The 13,079-nt window shown below is 46.5% G+C and overlaps 1 protein-coding gene and 1 long non-coding RNA gene across 4 annotated transcripts in view; both read left to right on the forward strand.

Annotated features, from left to right (window-relative positions):
* The window catches only part of LOC114803432 (ectonucleotide pyrophosphatase/phosphodiesterase family member 3-like), a 32,899-nt gene extending 23,610 nt beyond the window's left edge, over window positions 1-9,289 (forward strand). For all 3 annotated transcript variants that reach the window (XM_029002971.1, XM_029002973.1, XM_029002972.1), the window contains 3 exons: window positions 7,451-7,577; window positions 7,750-7,894; window positions 8,522-9,289. In XM_029002971.1, coding sequence (XP_028858804.1) covers window positions 7,451-7,577; window positions 7,750-7,894; window positions 8,522-8,674 — 425 coding nt within the window. In that variant the 3' untranslated portion in view covers window positions 8,675-9,289. The remainder of the gene's footprint in view (window positions 1-7,450; window positions 7,578-7,749; window positions 7,895-8,521) is intronic.
* Window positions 9,290-11,201: 1,912 nt separating this feature from the next.
* Window positions 11,202-11,858, forward strand: LOC114803436 (uncharacterized). Its single transcript, XR_003751920.1, has 2 exons — window positions 11,202-11,508; window positions 11,580-11,858. It is a non-coding gene; the product is annotated as an uncharacterized LOC114803436 (long non-coding RNA).
* The last annotated feature ends 1,221 nt before the right edge of the window (window positions 11,859-13,079 follow it).

Genomic DNA, 13,079 nt, shown 5'->3' on the forward strand with positions numbered 1-13,079 from the left:
TGTAACTAATGATTGTAAATTGCTCTGGATAAGGGCGTAAATGTAAAAGTGTTCTCACCTCTACAACTCATCATAAAACACACAGACAGTGCGGGTTCCTACATTAGTGGTCGTGTGAGAGACTAGACAGTGTACCATGCAGAAGATTCTCACTAGGCTACTACCTGTTACTACCTGGATTAGCAGCAGCAACTGGGAAGGTTGCTGGGAAACTGTCTGCAACTCGGTGAGTGCTTTGCTCATGATTGCGTTATGATATTATTTTATAGAGCAGACAGGACACAGTCCTTTTTTGTTTTTTTCCATAACCCTTATCTGTGTTACACTGCCATCCTCAGGCTTCCACATGAACTACATCTAAAACATTAACTATTCATACATATCATGACATCAAACAACTGCACAAACAGAAGAATGTTCCTTTGACTCTTCTTTTTGGACTCTTCATTTCCGCTGTCCATCAGGCATCTGAACTACATAGGTTCTTGGATGTTCAGAGAGACTTGTTACCTGGTCTGGCTTCCACGTTCGGACATTGTTTCTGAAGAGCTCTAGTTCTCTGATTCTTTCTGTTTCTGTTGGCTTGTTTCTAACACTGCTGCACTGTGTTAGTGACCGTGTGGGCTTTCACCCTTTGTGATGTTGGAAGTCTTGTCTTCATGCATAGACTCATTAACAGCTGAGCTGGTTAATGTCCTCCTCAGATTCAGAAAAAGACGAATACGAGTTTAACTGTCTGGATTTCCATGTCATCCTCATGGTGAGGGCTGGTTGCCTTGTGAGTGAAATCCCACTCTTTTGCACAGGCCTGCAATTCACGACAGCTGAACTGTGGTCTGTCATCTGAAATGGAATTTCAGGAATTCTATGTCTGATGAATTGTGACTTTGTGATATTCCAGACCAGAAGAGAACATCTCTTCCAAGTGACTTTGTGAATATGCTTTAGCATTTCAGCTCTTATTGCTGCTGGAACAATGAGTTACTCTCCTTTAACTCCATCCACTACTTAAATTACTACTCTGTAGTTCCAATACGATTGTATTTCTTTCGTAGATTCTGGCCATCCATTCAGGACTGTCTCTGTAAGTTTAGTTAGTTCCATATCATGTTTCCTTTCTTCTAATTTCTCACTTGCATTGTGTAAGTTGGAAATCCCCATGTTCACCTGAGCTTAAAATCAGTATCGGGTGAGCTGGTCACTGGTAAATATGCTGCAAACAACATGTCTGCGATGTACATTTCATTTACTGGCTTGTAACAACACAACAACATTTATTTCTTATTGTGCCCAGAATCACATACAGTATGTCTCAATGGGCTTTGACTGGCCCTACAGTTGACCCCCCCACACTTGACCCTTCTGCACACAAGGAAAAACTCCACAGAAAAAAAAGAGAGAAAGGAAGAAACGTTGGGAAGGGTAGAGTGAGCCTGCAAATGGTGTCAGTGCAGGTTGGTGATGGAGTGAGCCGGTAGTTGATATCAGTGGGTGGTAGTAGCCTAGTGGGTAACACACTCGCCTATGAACCAGAAGACCCGGGTTCAAATCCCACTTACTACCATTGTGTCCCTGAGCAGGACACTTAATCCTGAGTGTCTCCAGGGGGGACTGTCCTGTAACTACTGACTAAGTCGCTCTGGATAAGGACGTCTGGTAAATGCTGTAAATGTAAATGGGTTAAATAAATGCTGTTATGAGTTGGTGATGGAGTGAGCCTGTAGTTGGTGCCAGTGCAGGTTGGTGATGGAGTGAGTCTGTAGTTGGTGTCAGTGCAGGTTGGTGATGGAGTGAGTCTGTAGTTGGTGTCAGTGCAGGTTGGTGATGGAGTGAGCCTGTAGTTGGTGTCAGTGCAGGTTGGTGATGGAGTGAGCCTGTAGTTGGTGTCAGTGCAGGTTGGTGATGGAGTGAGTCTGTAGTTGGTGTCAGTGCAGGTTGGTGATGGAGTGAGTCTGTAGTTGGTGCAAGTGCAGGTTGGTGATGGAGTGAGTCTGTAGTTGGTGCAAGTGCAGGTTGGTGATGGAGTGAGCCTGTAGTTGGTGTCAGTGCAGGTTGGTGATGGAGTGAGTCTGTAGTTGGTGTTAGTGCAGGTTGGTGATGGAGTGAGCCTGTAGTTGGTGTCAGTGCAGGTTGGTGATGGAGTGAGTCTGTAGTTGGTGTTAGTGCAGGTTGGTGATGGAGTGAGTCTGTAGTTGGTGCCAGTGCAGGTTGGTGATGGAGTGAGCCTGTAGTTGGTGTCAGTGCAGGTTGGTGATGGAGTGAGTCTGTAGTTGGTGTCAGTGCAGGTTGGTGATGGAGTGAGCCTGTAGTTGGTGCCAGTGCAGGTTGGTGATGGAGTGAGCCTGTAGTTTATGTCAGTGCAGGTTGGTGATGGAGTGAGCCTGTAGTTGGTGTTAGTGCAGGGTTGGTGATGGAGTGAGCCTGTAGTTGGTGTTAGTGCAGGTTGGTGATGGAGTGAGCCTGTAGTTGGTGCCAGTGCAGGTTGGTGATGGAGTGAGCCTGTAGTTTATGTCAGTGCAGGTTGGTGATGGAGTGAGCCTGTAGTTGGTGTTAGTGCAGGGTTGGTGATGGAGTGAGCCTGTAGTTGGTGTTAGTGCAGGTTGGTGATGGAGTGAGCCTGTAGTTGGTGCCAGTGCAGGTTGGTGATGGAGTGAGCCTGTAGTTGGTGCCAGTGCAGGTTGGTGATGGAGTGAGCCTGTAGTTTATGTCAGTGCAGGTTGGTGATGGAGTGAGCCTGTAGTTGGTGCCAGTGCAGGTTGGTGATGGAGTGAGCCTGTAGTTGGTGTCAGTGCAGGTTGGTGATGGAGTGAGCCTGTAGTTGGTGTCAGTGCAGGTTGGTGATGGAGTGAGTCTGTAGTTGGTGCAAGTGCAGGTTGGTGATGGAGTGAGTCTGTAGTTGGTGTCAGTGCAGGTTGGTGATGGAGTGAGTCTGTAGTTGGTGTCAGTGCAGGTTGGTGATGGAGTGAGTCTGTAGTTGGTGCAAGTGCAGGTTGGTGATGGAGTGAGCCTGTAGTTGGTGTCAGTGCAGGTTGGTGATGGAGTGAGTCTGTAGTTGGTGTCAGTGCAGGTTGGTGATGGAGTGAGTCTGTAGTTGGTGTCAGTGCAGGTTGGTGATGGAGTGAGCCTGTAGTTGGTGTCAGTGCAGGTTGGTGATGGAGTGAGTCTGTAGTTGGTGCAAGTGCAGGTTGGTGATGGAGTGAGCCTGTAGTTGGTGTCAGTGCAGGTTGGTGATGGAGTGAGTCTGTAGTTGGTGTCAGTGCAGGTTGGTGATGGAGTGAGTCTGTAGTTGGTGTCAGTGCAGGTTGGTGATGGAGTGAGCCTGTAGTTGGTGTCAGTGCAGGTTGGTGATGGAGTGAGCCTGTAGTTGGTGTCAGTGCAGGTTGGTGATGGAGTGAGTCTGTAGTTGGTGTCAGTGCAGGTTGGTGATGGAGTGAGTCTGTAGTTGGTGTTAGTGCAGGTTGGTGATGGAGTGAGCCTGTAGTTGGTGCCAGTGCAGGTTGGTGATGGAGTGAGCCTGTAGTTTATGTCAGTGCAGGTTGGTGATGGAGTGAGCCTGTAGTTGGTGTTAGTGCAGGGTTGGTGATGGAGTGAGCCTGTAGTTGGTGTTAGTGCAGGTTGGTGATGGAGTGAGCCTGTAGTTGGTGCCAGTGCAGGTTGGTGATGGAGTGAGCCTGTAGTTGGTGCCAGTGCAGGTTGGTGATGGAGTGAGCCTGTAGTTTATGTCAGTGCAGGTTGGTGATGGAGTGAGCCTGTAGTTGGTGCCAGTGCAGGTTGGTGATGGAGTGAGCCTGTAGTTGGTGTCAGTGCAGGTTGGTGATGGAGTGAGCCTGTAGTTGGTGTCAGTGCAGGTTGGTGATGGAGTGAGTCTGTAGTTGGTGCAAGTGCAGGTTGGTGATGGAGTGAGTCTGTAGTTGGTGTCAGTGCAGGTTGGTGATGGAGTGAGTCTGTAGTTGGTGTCAGTGCAGGTTGGTGATGGAGTGAGTCTGTAGTTGGTGCAAGTGCAGGTTGGTGATGGAGTGAGCCTGTAGTTGGTGTCAGTGCAGGTTGGTGATGGAGTGAGTCTGTAGTTGGTGTCAGTGCAGGTTGGTGATGGAGTGAGTCTGTAGTTGGTGTCAGTGCAGGTTGGTGATGGAGTGAGCCTGTAGTTGGTGTCAGTGCAGGTTGGTGATGGAGTGAGTCTGTAGTTGGTGCAAGTGCAGGTTGGTGATGGAGTGAGCCTGTAGTTGGTGTCAGTGCAGGTTGGTGATGGAGTGAGCCTGTAGTTGGTGTCAGTGCAGGTTGGTGATGGAGTGAGTCTGTAGTTGGTGTCAGTGCAGGTTGGTGATGGAGTGAGCCTGTAGTTGGTGTCAGTGCAGGTTGGTGATGGAGTGAGCCTGTAGTTGGTGTCAGTGCAGGTTGGTGATGGAGTGAGTCTGTAGTTGGTGTCAGTGCAGGTTGGTGATGGAGTGAGTCTGTAGTTGGTGTCAGTGCAGGTTGGTGATGGAGTGAGTCTGTAGTTGGTGCAAGTGCAGGTTGGTGATGGAGTGAGCCTGTAGTTGGTGTCAGTGCAGGTTGGTGATGGAGTGAGTCTGTAGTTGGTGTCAGTGCAGGTTGGTGATGGAGTGAGTCTGTAGTTGGTGTCAGTGCAGGTTGGTGATGGAGTGAGCCTGTAGTTGGTGTCAGTGCAGGTTGGTGATGGAGTGAGCCTGTAGTTGGTGTCAGTGCAGGTTGGTGATGGAGTGAGTCTGTAGTTGGTGTCAGTGCAGGTTGGTGATGGAGTGAGTCTGTAGTTGGTGTCAGTGCAGGTTGGTGATGGAGTGAGCCTGTAGTTTATGTCAGTGCAGGTTGGTGATGGAGTGAGCCTGTAGTTTATGTCAGTGCAGGTTGGTGATGGAGTGAGCCTGTAGTTGGTGTTAGTGCAGGGTTGGTGATGGAGTGAGCCTGTAGTTGGTGTTAGTGCAGGTTGGTGATGGAGTGAGCCTGTAGTTGGTGCCAGTGCAGGTTGGTGATGGAGTGAGCCTGTAGTTTATGTCAGTGCAGGTTGGTGATGGAGTGAGCCTGTAGTTGGTGTTAGTGCAGGGTTGGTGATGGAGTGAGCCTGTAGTTGGTGTTAGTGCAGGTTGGTGATGGAGTGAGCCTGTAGTTGGTGCCAGTGCAGGTTGGTGATGGAGTGAGCCTGTAGTTGGTGCCAGTGCAGGTTGGTGATGGAGTGAGCCTGTAGTTTATGTCAGTGCAGGTTGGTGATGGAGTGAGCCTGTAGTTGGTGCCAGTGCAGGTTGGTGATGGAGTGAGCCTGTAGTTGGTGTCAGTGCAGGTTGGTGATGGAGTGAGCCTGTAGTTGGTGTCAGTGCAGGTTGGTGATGGAGTGAGTCTGTAGTTGGTGCAAGTGCAGGTTGGTGATGGAGTGAGTCTGTAGTTGGTGTCAGTGCAGGTTGGTGATGGAGTGAGTCTGTAGTTGGTGTCAGTGCAGGTTGGTGATGGAGTGAGTCTGTAGTTGGTGCAAGTGCAGGTTGGTGATGGAGTGAGCCTGTAGTTGGTGTCAGTGCAGGTTGGTGATGGAGTGAGTCTGTAGTTGGTGTCAGTGCAGGTTGGTGATGGAGTGAGTCTGTAGTTGGTGTCAGTGCAGGTTGGTGATGGAGTGAGCCTGTAGTTGGTGTCAGTGCAGGTTGGTGATGGAGTGAGTCTGTAGTTGGTGCAAGTGCAGGTTGGTGATGGAGTGAGCCTGTAGTTGGTGTCAGTGCAGGTTGGTGATGGAGTGAGTCTGTAGTTGGTGTCAGTGCAGGTTGGTGATGGAGTGAGTCTGTAGTTGGTGTCAGTGCAGGTTGGTGATGGAGTGAGCCTGTAGTTGGTGTCAGTGCAGGTTGGTGATGGAGTGAGCCTGTAGTTGGTGTCAGTGCAGGTTGGTGATGGAGTGAGTCTGTAGTTGGTGTCAGTGCAGGTTGGTGATGGAGTGAGTCTGTAGTTGGTGCAAGTGCAGGTTGGTGATGGAGTGAGCCTGTAGTTGGTGTCAGTGCAGGTTGGTGATGGAGTGAGTCTGTAGTTGGTGTCAGTGCAGGTTGGTGATGGAGTGAGTCTGTAGTTGGTGTCAGTGCAGGTTGGTGATGGAGTGAGCCTGTAGTTGGTGTCAGTGCAGGTTGGTGATGGAGTGAGCCTGTAGTTGGTGTCAGTGCAGGTTGGTGATGGAGTGAGCCTGTAGTTGGTGTCAGTGCAGGTTGGTGATGGAGTGAGCCTGTAGTTGGTGTCAGTGCAGGTTGGTGATGGAGTGAGTCTGTAGTTGGTGTTAGTGCAGGTTGGTGATGGAGTGAGCCTGTAGTTGGTGCCAGTGCAGGTTGGTGATGGAGTGAGTCTGTAGTTGGTGTTAGTGCAGGTTGGTGATGGAGTGAGCCTGTAGTTGATGAACATCTCTTTTTCTATTTGTGCGTAGCTGTCAATGCACGTGATTCTGTCAATGCACGTGATTCGTAAGCAACTGGCGTGTCCTCTTGGAATAAGGCCGCACCCAGTCAACTGTCCAGTGTCACTGGAAGCTTTACGTCATATTACTTGAGATTGTTATTAATTTGTTGAATGCGTGCTGATGCTCACCTTCCCACTACCATGCAACTTCCTCCCCAGACGCGAGAGCGAGCTTCAACTAATTTAAGTTGGCAAAAACCTGAGCTTGCATCCAGCAAAGGGAATTATGCTGGTATTTCTTCGACTGTCTGTAAGTGGTAATGCTCTCTCATTATTGCTGGAATTATGCTGGTATTTCTTCGACTGTCTGTAAGTGGTAATGCTCTCTCATTATTGCTGCATCTCATGGAGCTAAGCAGATTCCCAGTTGTCGTCCATTAGACTTTTCCACAGTTCTGTTTGGATTTACCCATTGCTCCTTCCATGCTTGTGACACTCTTGTTTTCCTAATTAATCCCACTTCTGACACCATATTACTTTATAGAGTAGACACTACACCAACTTTTATGTTTTACCAAATGTAATCAGAAGGTTGCCAGTTTGAATCCCGATCCGCCAAGGTGCCACTGAGCAAAGCACCGTCCCCACACGCTGCTCCCCGGGCGCCTGTCATGGTGCCCACTGCTCACTCAGGGTGATGGTTAAATACAGTTATTTCACAATAACAATCACTTCACTTTCTTTTATCTTTGTTACACTGCCATCCACAGGCTACCACGTGAACTACATCTAAAACATGAATTATTCATACATATCATGACAACTTGCAAATAATTTGCGTTAATTGTTGCGACCGCAACATCATGACTTCCTGGAGGGCCTGGTAAGTACTGAGCGCAGGAGGTAGGTTCTGGAATACATGGAGAATGATTCCACCTCCGTAATATTCATCACAAAAGATTTCTTTATTGTCATAAAAGCATAACTGTGTACAAGCAAATAATGAACTCATGTAGTTCTTATTTTCATTTATTGATTCCAAATTGATGTTTGTCTGTTTCCATCATTCCTTTAGATGTTTGGGAGTACTTTCACAAGGCCACGATACTGGAATATCTAGAGCGTATGAATGGAGTCAACGTCATGAGTGGACCCATCTTTGATGAAAATGCTGATGGACACTATGACTCACACTCAACAAAGTGAGATCATTTTACTCTAATTGTCATTTATGCTCTTCAAGGTATATTATCATTACTGAGTGTCAGGGGGGGCATCTAAAGGTTGTAGGTATTCTTGTTGTATAATGATTTCTATATTATGTTCAACCCTGATTAAATGCATGTTTCTGGTATTGTCTCTTATATTTAACAGGGAAGAGGTTCCAGTCCCAACACATTTCTTTGTGATTCTCACGAGCTGCAAGAATTCCTCCTTTTCTCCAGATGGGTGCCAAGGTCCTCTGACTGCAGTTTCCTTCATCTTCCCACACCGGCCAGACAGACTAGAGACTTGTTCAGTAAGTCCACAGGTTCATGTCTAACAAAGCATTTCCCATGTCAGTACACAGGGGTTTAAATAAGAGAATTTATTTCACTCCCATCATTAGTTTCAGGCCTGAAAATGCCTTTACTGGTCCCCTGAATGAATTACTGCTCTTTTAAAAACTCACACACTATCTATCCATCACTACAGCTATGCAGGGTGGCAATGCACTTGGGGCGTGGCACAATCTTACGGCAGAACATGCGTGTGCATCCATTATAGTGCTGCTGCTTGGTGTGTAAGGCAATTGGACAGAGGAGCCATGACGGGAACGTCTTGTTGGAGGTGTATGACAGCTATATGTTCTTTTTGGACAAGGCATTTCTGTAATGGTGTAATAGTACCATTTACAATACAATATTTCCATGTAACTGCAATAGTAATCAACCTGTGTTAATATATCAGATCAAAGATGACCGATGAGCATCTCTTTTCGATATTCAATGAGACTTTCCAGGCTAGTCAGAGCACTTCCAGTTTTGATGCCATTTCCATTCCAATCTGTCCTGCTTGAGTTGACGGGTGTGGTGGTTTTCTTTTTTAGACATCAGCTGTGGGATACAGAGACGTCATGTTGAGACTGTCCCTCATCTGTTTACAGGATAAACCAGACTTCCAGTGGGTGGAGAAGTGGGCTAAGCTCCATGTGGCACGGGTCCGAGATGTGGAGCTACTGACTGGGCTGAGTTTCTTCCATGACCGGATATCTGTTGAAGAAACGTTGCTGCTCAAGACGTATTTAGAAACATTTTAGAAATATTCACAAAGAACTCTCTCGCTCGCTCACTGTTTTTCTCTCTCTCTCACTCACTTTTTCTCTCTCGCTCGCTCACTCTTTTTCTCTCGCTCGCTCACTTTTTCTCTCTCGCTCGCTCACTTTTTCTCTCTCGCTCGCTCATTCCTTTCCTCTCTTGCTCGCTCATTCTTTTTCTGTCTTGCTCGCTCATTCTCGTGGTCTGTCTATTTTTCTCTTGCTCTCTCTCTCTCTCTCTCTCTTTGTGCTTATGTAATATGGAAACATTGGGCAACTCTTTGTGTTTTTGGAGCTTCACCAGAGTTCAATCAGAAAAGACTTCAAAGACCGAAAAGCTCTCAGCTCCTGTTAACATCTTTCCATTACATAAGCAAAGATGAAATACTTTCTGAAAACTTCAGGCATTTTCAGAATATTTTAAGCCATTCTGATATTGAAATATTGTGTAAATCTTATCAGGGTTTCAACTTTCAGGTCTCCCTTCTCTTCATGCTCAGTGTTTTGGGGGAGGTACGGCGTAGGGAGGAGTAAAAGGCACACTATTTGTATTTTTTTATCGGATCTTTTTTAATTTTTGTGTATGTGTATTGAAATTAAAGTGTTAATATGTGTTAATATGGTTTCTGTTTTTTTCCATCACAGAGAACAGTAGATAGCTGGTCCTTTTACAATTACCAACATATAATGTAGTTGGAATAGTGGAATCTTGAGGAAACATTGATCTTTCTAAAATGTGCAGAAGTGGAGGTCCAGAACAGTTCTGCCACAGATGTCACTAGATAGATGTCACCCTACGTATAAAAATACCTGCGCACAGACCAGTAAAGTGTCCTCACGTCCGCCGTGGTTGGACACAGCACCTGATCACTGGAAGGAGGTTTGGATTTCCTCACAGTCACGTTGTTCTGTCGTGTGTAGAAGTCATTCAGGAGGGGTCACTGTCATAGGCAGAGGTTTTAGTCCTGTAGTTTATCATGGCCTGGATGTCACATGCGTTGCGTGTCACCGCTGTCCTGGAAGTGGCTGTGAATTTTCTGAATTTTAGGGCCACCTTGTCACCCTTTCATTGTGTTCTGTACGCTATACTTTGTACATATGACAATAAACTTCAACCTCCCTGAACATGTCAGTCAGTGCACTCAAAACAGTCTTGAAGAGCAGAGATGGCTCCTGCTGGCCAGGTTCTCACCTGCTTCAGAACTGGTTTTCCCAAAGGAGCACAAGGCTGGAGATCATTCTGCATTGCTGATTAAGTTAGAAGAGCAAACTGGATGCTTTAAAAGCTTGAAGAAGAAAATGTGAGTGCTACCATCAGTCCTGTCTCGTGCCAACAGTAAAGCATCCTGAGATGTGAAGAACACAGCCATGAATAAAGAATGATACCAAATCATCCTTTGACAGCAACTTCTCCCAACCATCCAAGAACAGTTTGGTGAAGAACAATGCATGATTTCCAGCATGACTTCCAGCATGATGGAGCTCCGTGTCATAAGGCCAAAGTGAGGACTCAGTGGTTCTGGGAAATTGTGGTTCCCTGGCCAGGAAACGCCCCGGACTTAATCTCCTTGAAATCTTGTGGTCCTGTGAGGTGGGTGGACAAACAAAATCTGATAAACTCCAAGTACTGATTATGAAGGAATGGCTTCGTGATGTCGGGTGATAGCGTCCTTCATTCCTCATCTCCTCGTCACTCTTCGTCCTCCTCTCCGTACACCTGCCTCATCAATCCCGCATGGTCGTGACAGCTTGGAATTATACTTCAATACACCACAGAATCAACTGACAAAAGATCTAAAAACGGTGAAGCAACAACAACAACAACATTTATTTCTTATTTAGCCCAAAATCACATACAGTATGTCTCAATGGGCTTTGACAGGCCCTACAGTTGACCCCCCCCCACACTTGACCCTTCTGCACACAAGGAAAAACTCCACACAAACTCCACACAGAGAGAAAAAAAGAAAGAAATAAACCTTGGGAAGGAGTGATACAGAGAGGGACCCCCTTCCAGGGTAGAGTGAGCCTGCAAATGGTGTCAGTGCAGGGTTGGATATGATATAATAATAAGTCCTACAGTTGTAGGGTTGGAGTAGTCCAGGATGTAGTCAGTGTCATGGTCTAGATTACGTGTCTGTAATGATGTTATTGGTCCATTTGAAGATCCCTGAAGCTGTAGTTGTAATGGTGGTGACCCTCTGGTTTGTTTCATGTTTTGTCCTTGTAAAGCAGTTGTCAGGAACCAGGATGTATCTGCTTGTCTCTTCACTGGGGTCTGCCAGTAGTCTGGGCGCCTGATTCCGTGTCTCGGAGAAAAACAAACAGAAGCAGCGGCAGACGGTTGCACTGTACGACTGATACTGAAATCTGTGGTTATAGTGGTATATTGGTGCTACAGTGGCCCGGTACCCTAACTAGGACAGCCTAACTAGGGTGAATTTAACTTTGTCTGTGTCTAACAGGGGGACTCTGTGATAAACTGGACTTTATAATTGACACTGCGTCAAAATGAAGTGAAATGAGGGTCTAGGACTTTAGCAAAAAGCCAGAGAAAACAGATAGGTTTTGAGATTGGATTTAAACACTGAGACTGTGTCTGAGTCCCGGACACTGACAGGCAAGCTGTTCCACAACTGCGGAGCTCTATAGCAGCAAACATTCTCAAAACTATTACAGTTCCGGTGACCACAATGCAATGTTTTGCCGATGGCCCGGCCTCAAAATAACTTGTGTGTTTTTCCCCACCGCACATAAAGGAGCCCAGGGAGATTGGAGAGCACCAACGATGCTGACCACGCTCCCCAGAAGATGCCAACCACAGACCTCCCCTTCACGTCAGTTCATTGTGTACAGACTAAGCAGCCCCTCTGGGGCGTTTCATCTTACAACACTTTTCCAACTACAGGAGTGGAGAGAAGTCGGATTTCCGAGTCCCTGCCCACTGCCATATATGGAACTTTTACTCAACACCTCTGTTGTGGGTTTTCGGGTCAACAGGCAGCCAAGGATGTCCATTGCTGTCCATCTCGGAACAAATGGTGGAACTCACTCGTAACACCAGCCAACTGTCAGCCACTGTGGAGTCTGCAGTAGTACATTTCCATTACAGCCTTGAAAAAATACTCATACCCCGTAAACTTTGTTAATATATTATAAAAATATTAAAAACACATTTTTCTCCTTGGCTTTTAACTCTGTCTGAGATGTTGGTGTAACTGTTTTATTATAGTTATTATTTATAAGCATGTGAACTTGAACTAGCCATCAAAAAAATGGCCTTTTATGGTAAAGCTTTACCACGGGGTTAGTGGGTAAAAATTTATGCTGAAAACGTGGCACAAAAAAAATTAATATTCTTTGTCAATTGTTGTTGCTGCAACAATGAATCAATTAAAATGCCTGCGGCGCCTCACAGACAGGGCGGAGCCAAAATGTAAAATTGAGCGGAGGTAGAGGAAACATACAAGGCCATACGGGCCATAATTCGGGTGCATTATAACGCATGGTTTTATGCTAAACACACACGTTTCTATGAAAAAAGTGGCGCATTGAACAGTGTTTCTAACAGTGGAAGCAGGCAGCATGCAGTGGTCTGCACGTGCTTACGTGTAATAGCTTCATCATTGTCGTCAGGAATCTGTCACTAGGGTGGATCATTAGTCATATACCAGAAGTAGCCTGCATAGTCTATGGCTTTATGTCCCTTATAGGACAAACCAATTAGTGGAACTGAGATGGTGGCAAAAGAGTTCATGGAAAAATACACTTTTATGAGGAACCTGTGTGCATGATTAATACCACTTTTGGACATGTTAGGACCTCGACTGATCTCTTCCTTCTTGACTGAGGGAAAACAGAAAGAGATATGGGGTTTAAAGAGAGGGCAGAGTTAGTAGGGGCAGGTATGAGGTTAAGTGTTAGCTTATCATATATGCAGAAAGGATGCAGGGACAAGGTTGAGTTGGTAGCTTGGCACGTGTTGAAGTAAAGACACAGATTCCCTTACTCATCTTGCTCGGGTGCGCTGTTGGAGTTGGAATCCTCTTACAATGAGACGCATGGATCCATGTGACTCTCTCTGCAACCTTGACTGCAAGAGTTGTGTAGAATGCACGTTTGTGTCATTTCTGTCAGTGTATGTTCGTTTCAGCGTGTGTCAGTGTAGATGTACATAACCTTATGTGGAACTTTCTCCAGGGCTTCAGCCATGCCTCTGTCTGGAACTGCATCTCACGTCACCCATCAATCCAGTTGGAAATGCCCATGGTGGACTTGTCCTCTTCTGTGTCCACGTTTTCCACCATAGGCGTCCTTTTCCTCTGCTTTTGTTGGGCCACATTCGGCTACAGCAGAAGAACACATCATACTGTTTTTCGCTTTGTTGATGAGCCAAGCCACAATGTGC

Source organism: Denticeps clupeoides, chromosome 14 (assembly GCF_900700375.1).
Source record: "Denticeps clupeoides chromosome 14, fDenClu1.1, whole genome shotgun sequence".
NCBI classification, from domain to species: domain Eukaryota; kingdom Metazoa; phylum Chordata; class Actinopteri; order Clupeiformes; family Denticipitidae; genus Denticeps; species Denticeps clupeoides.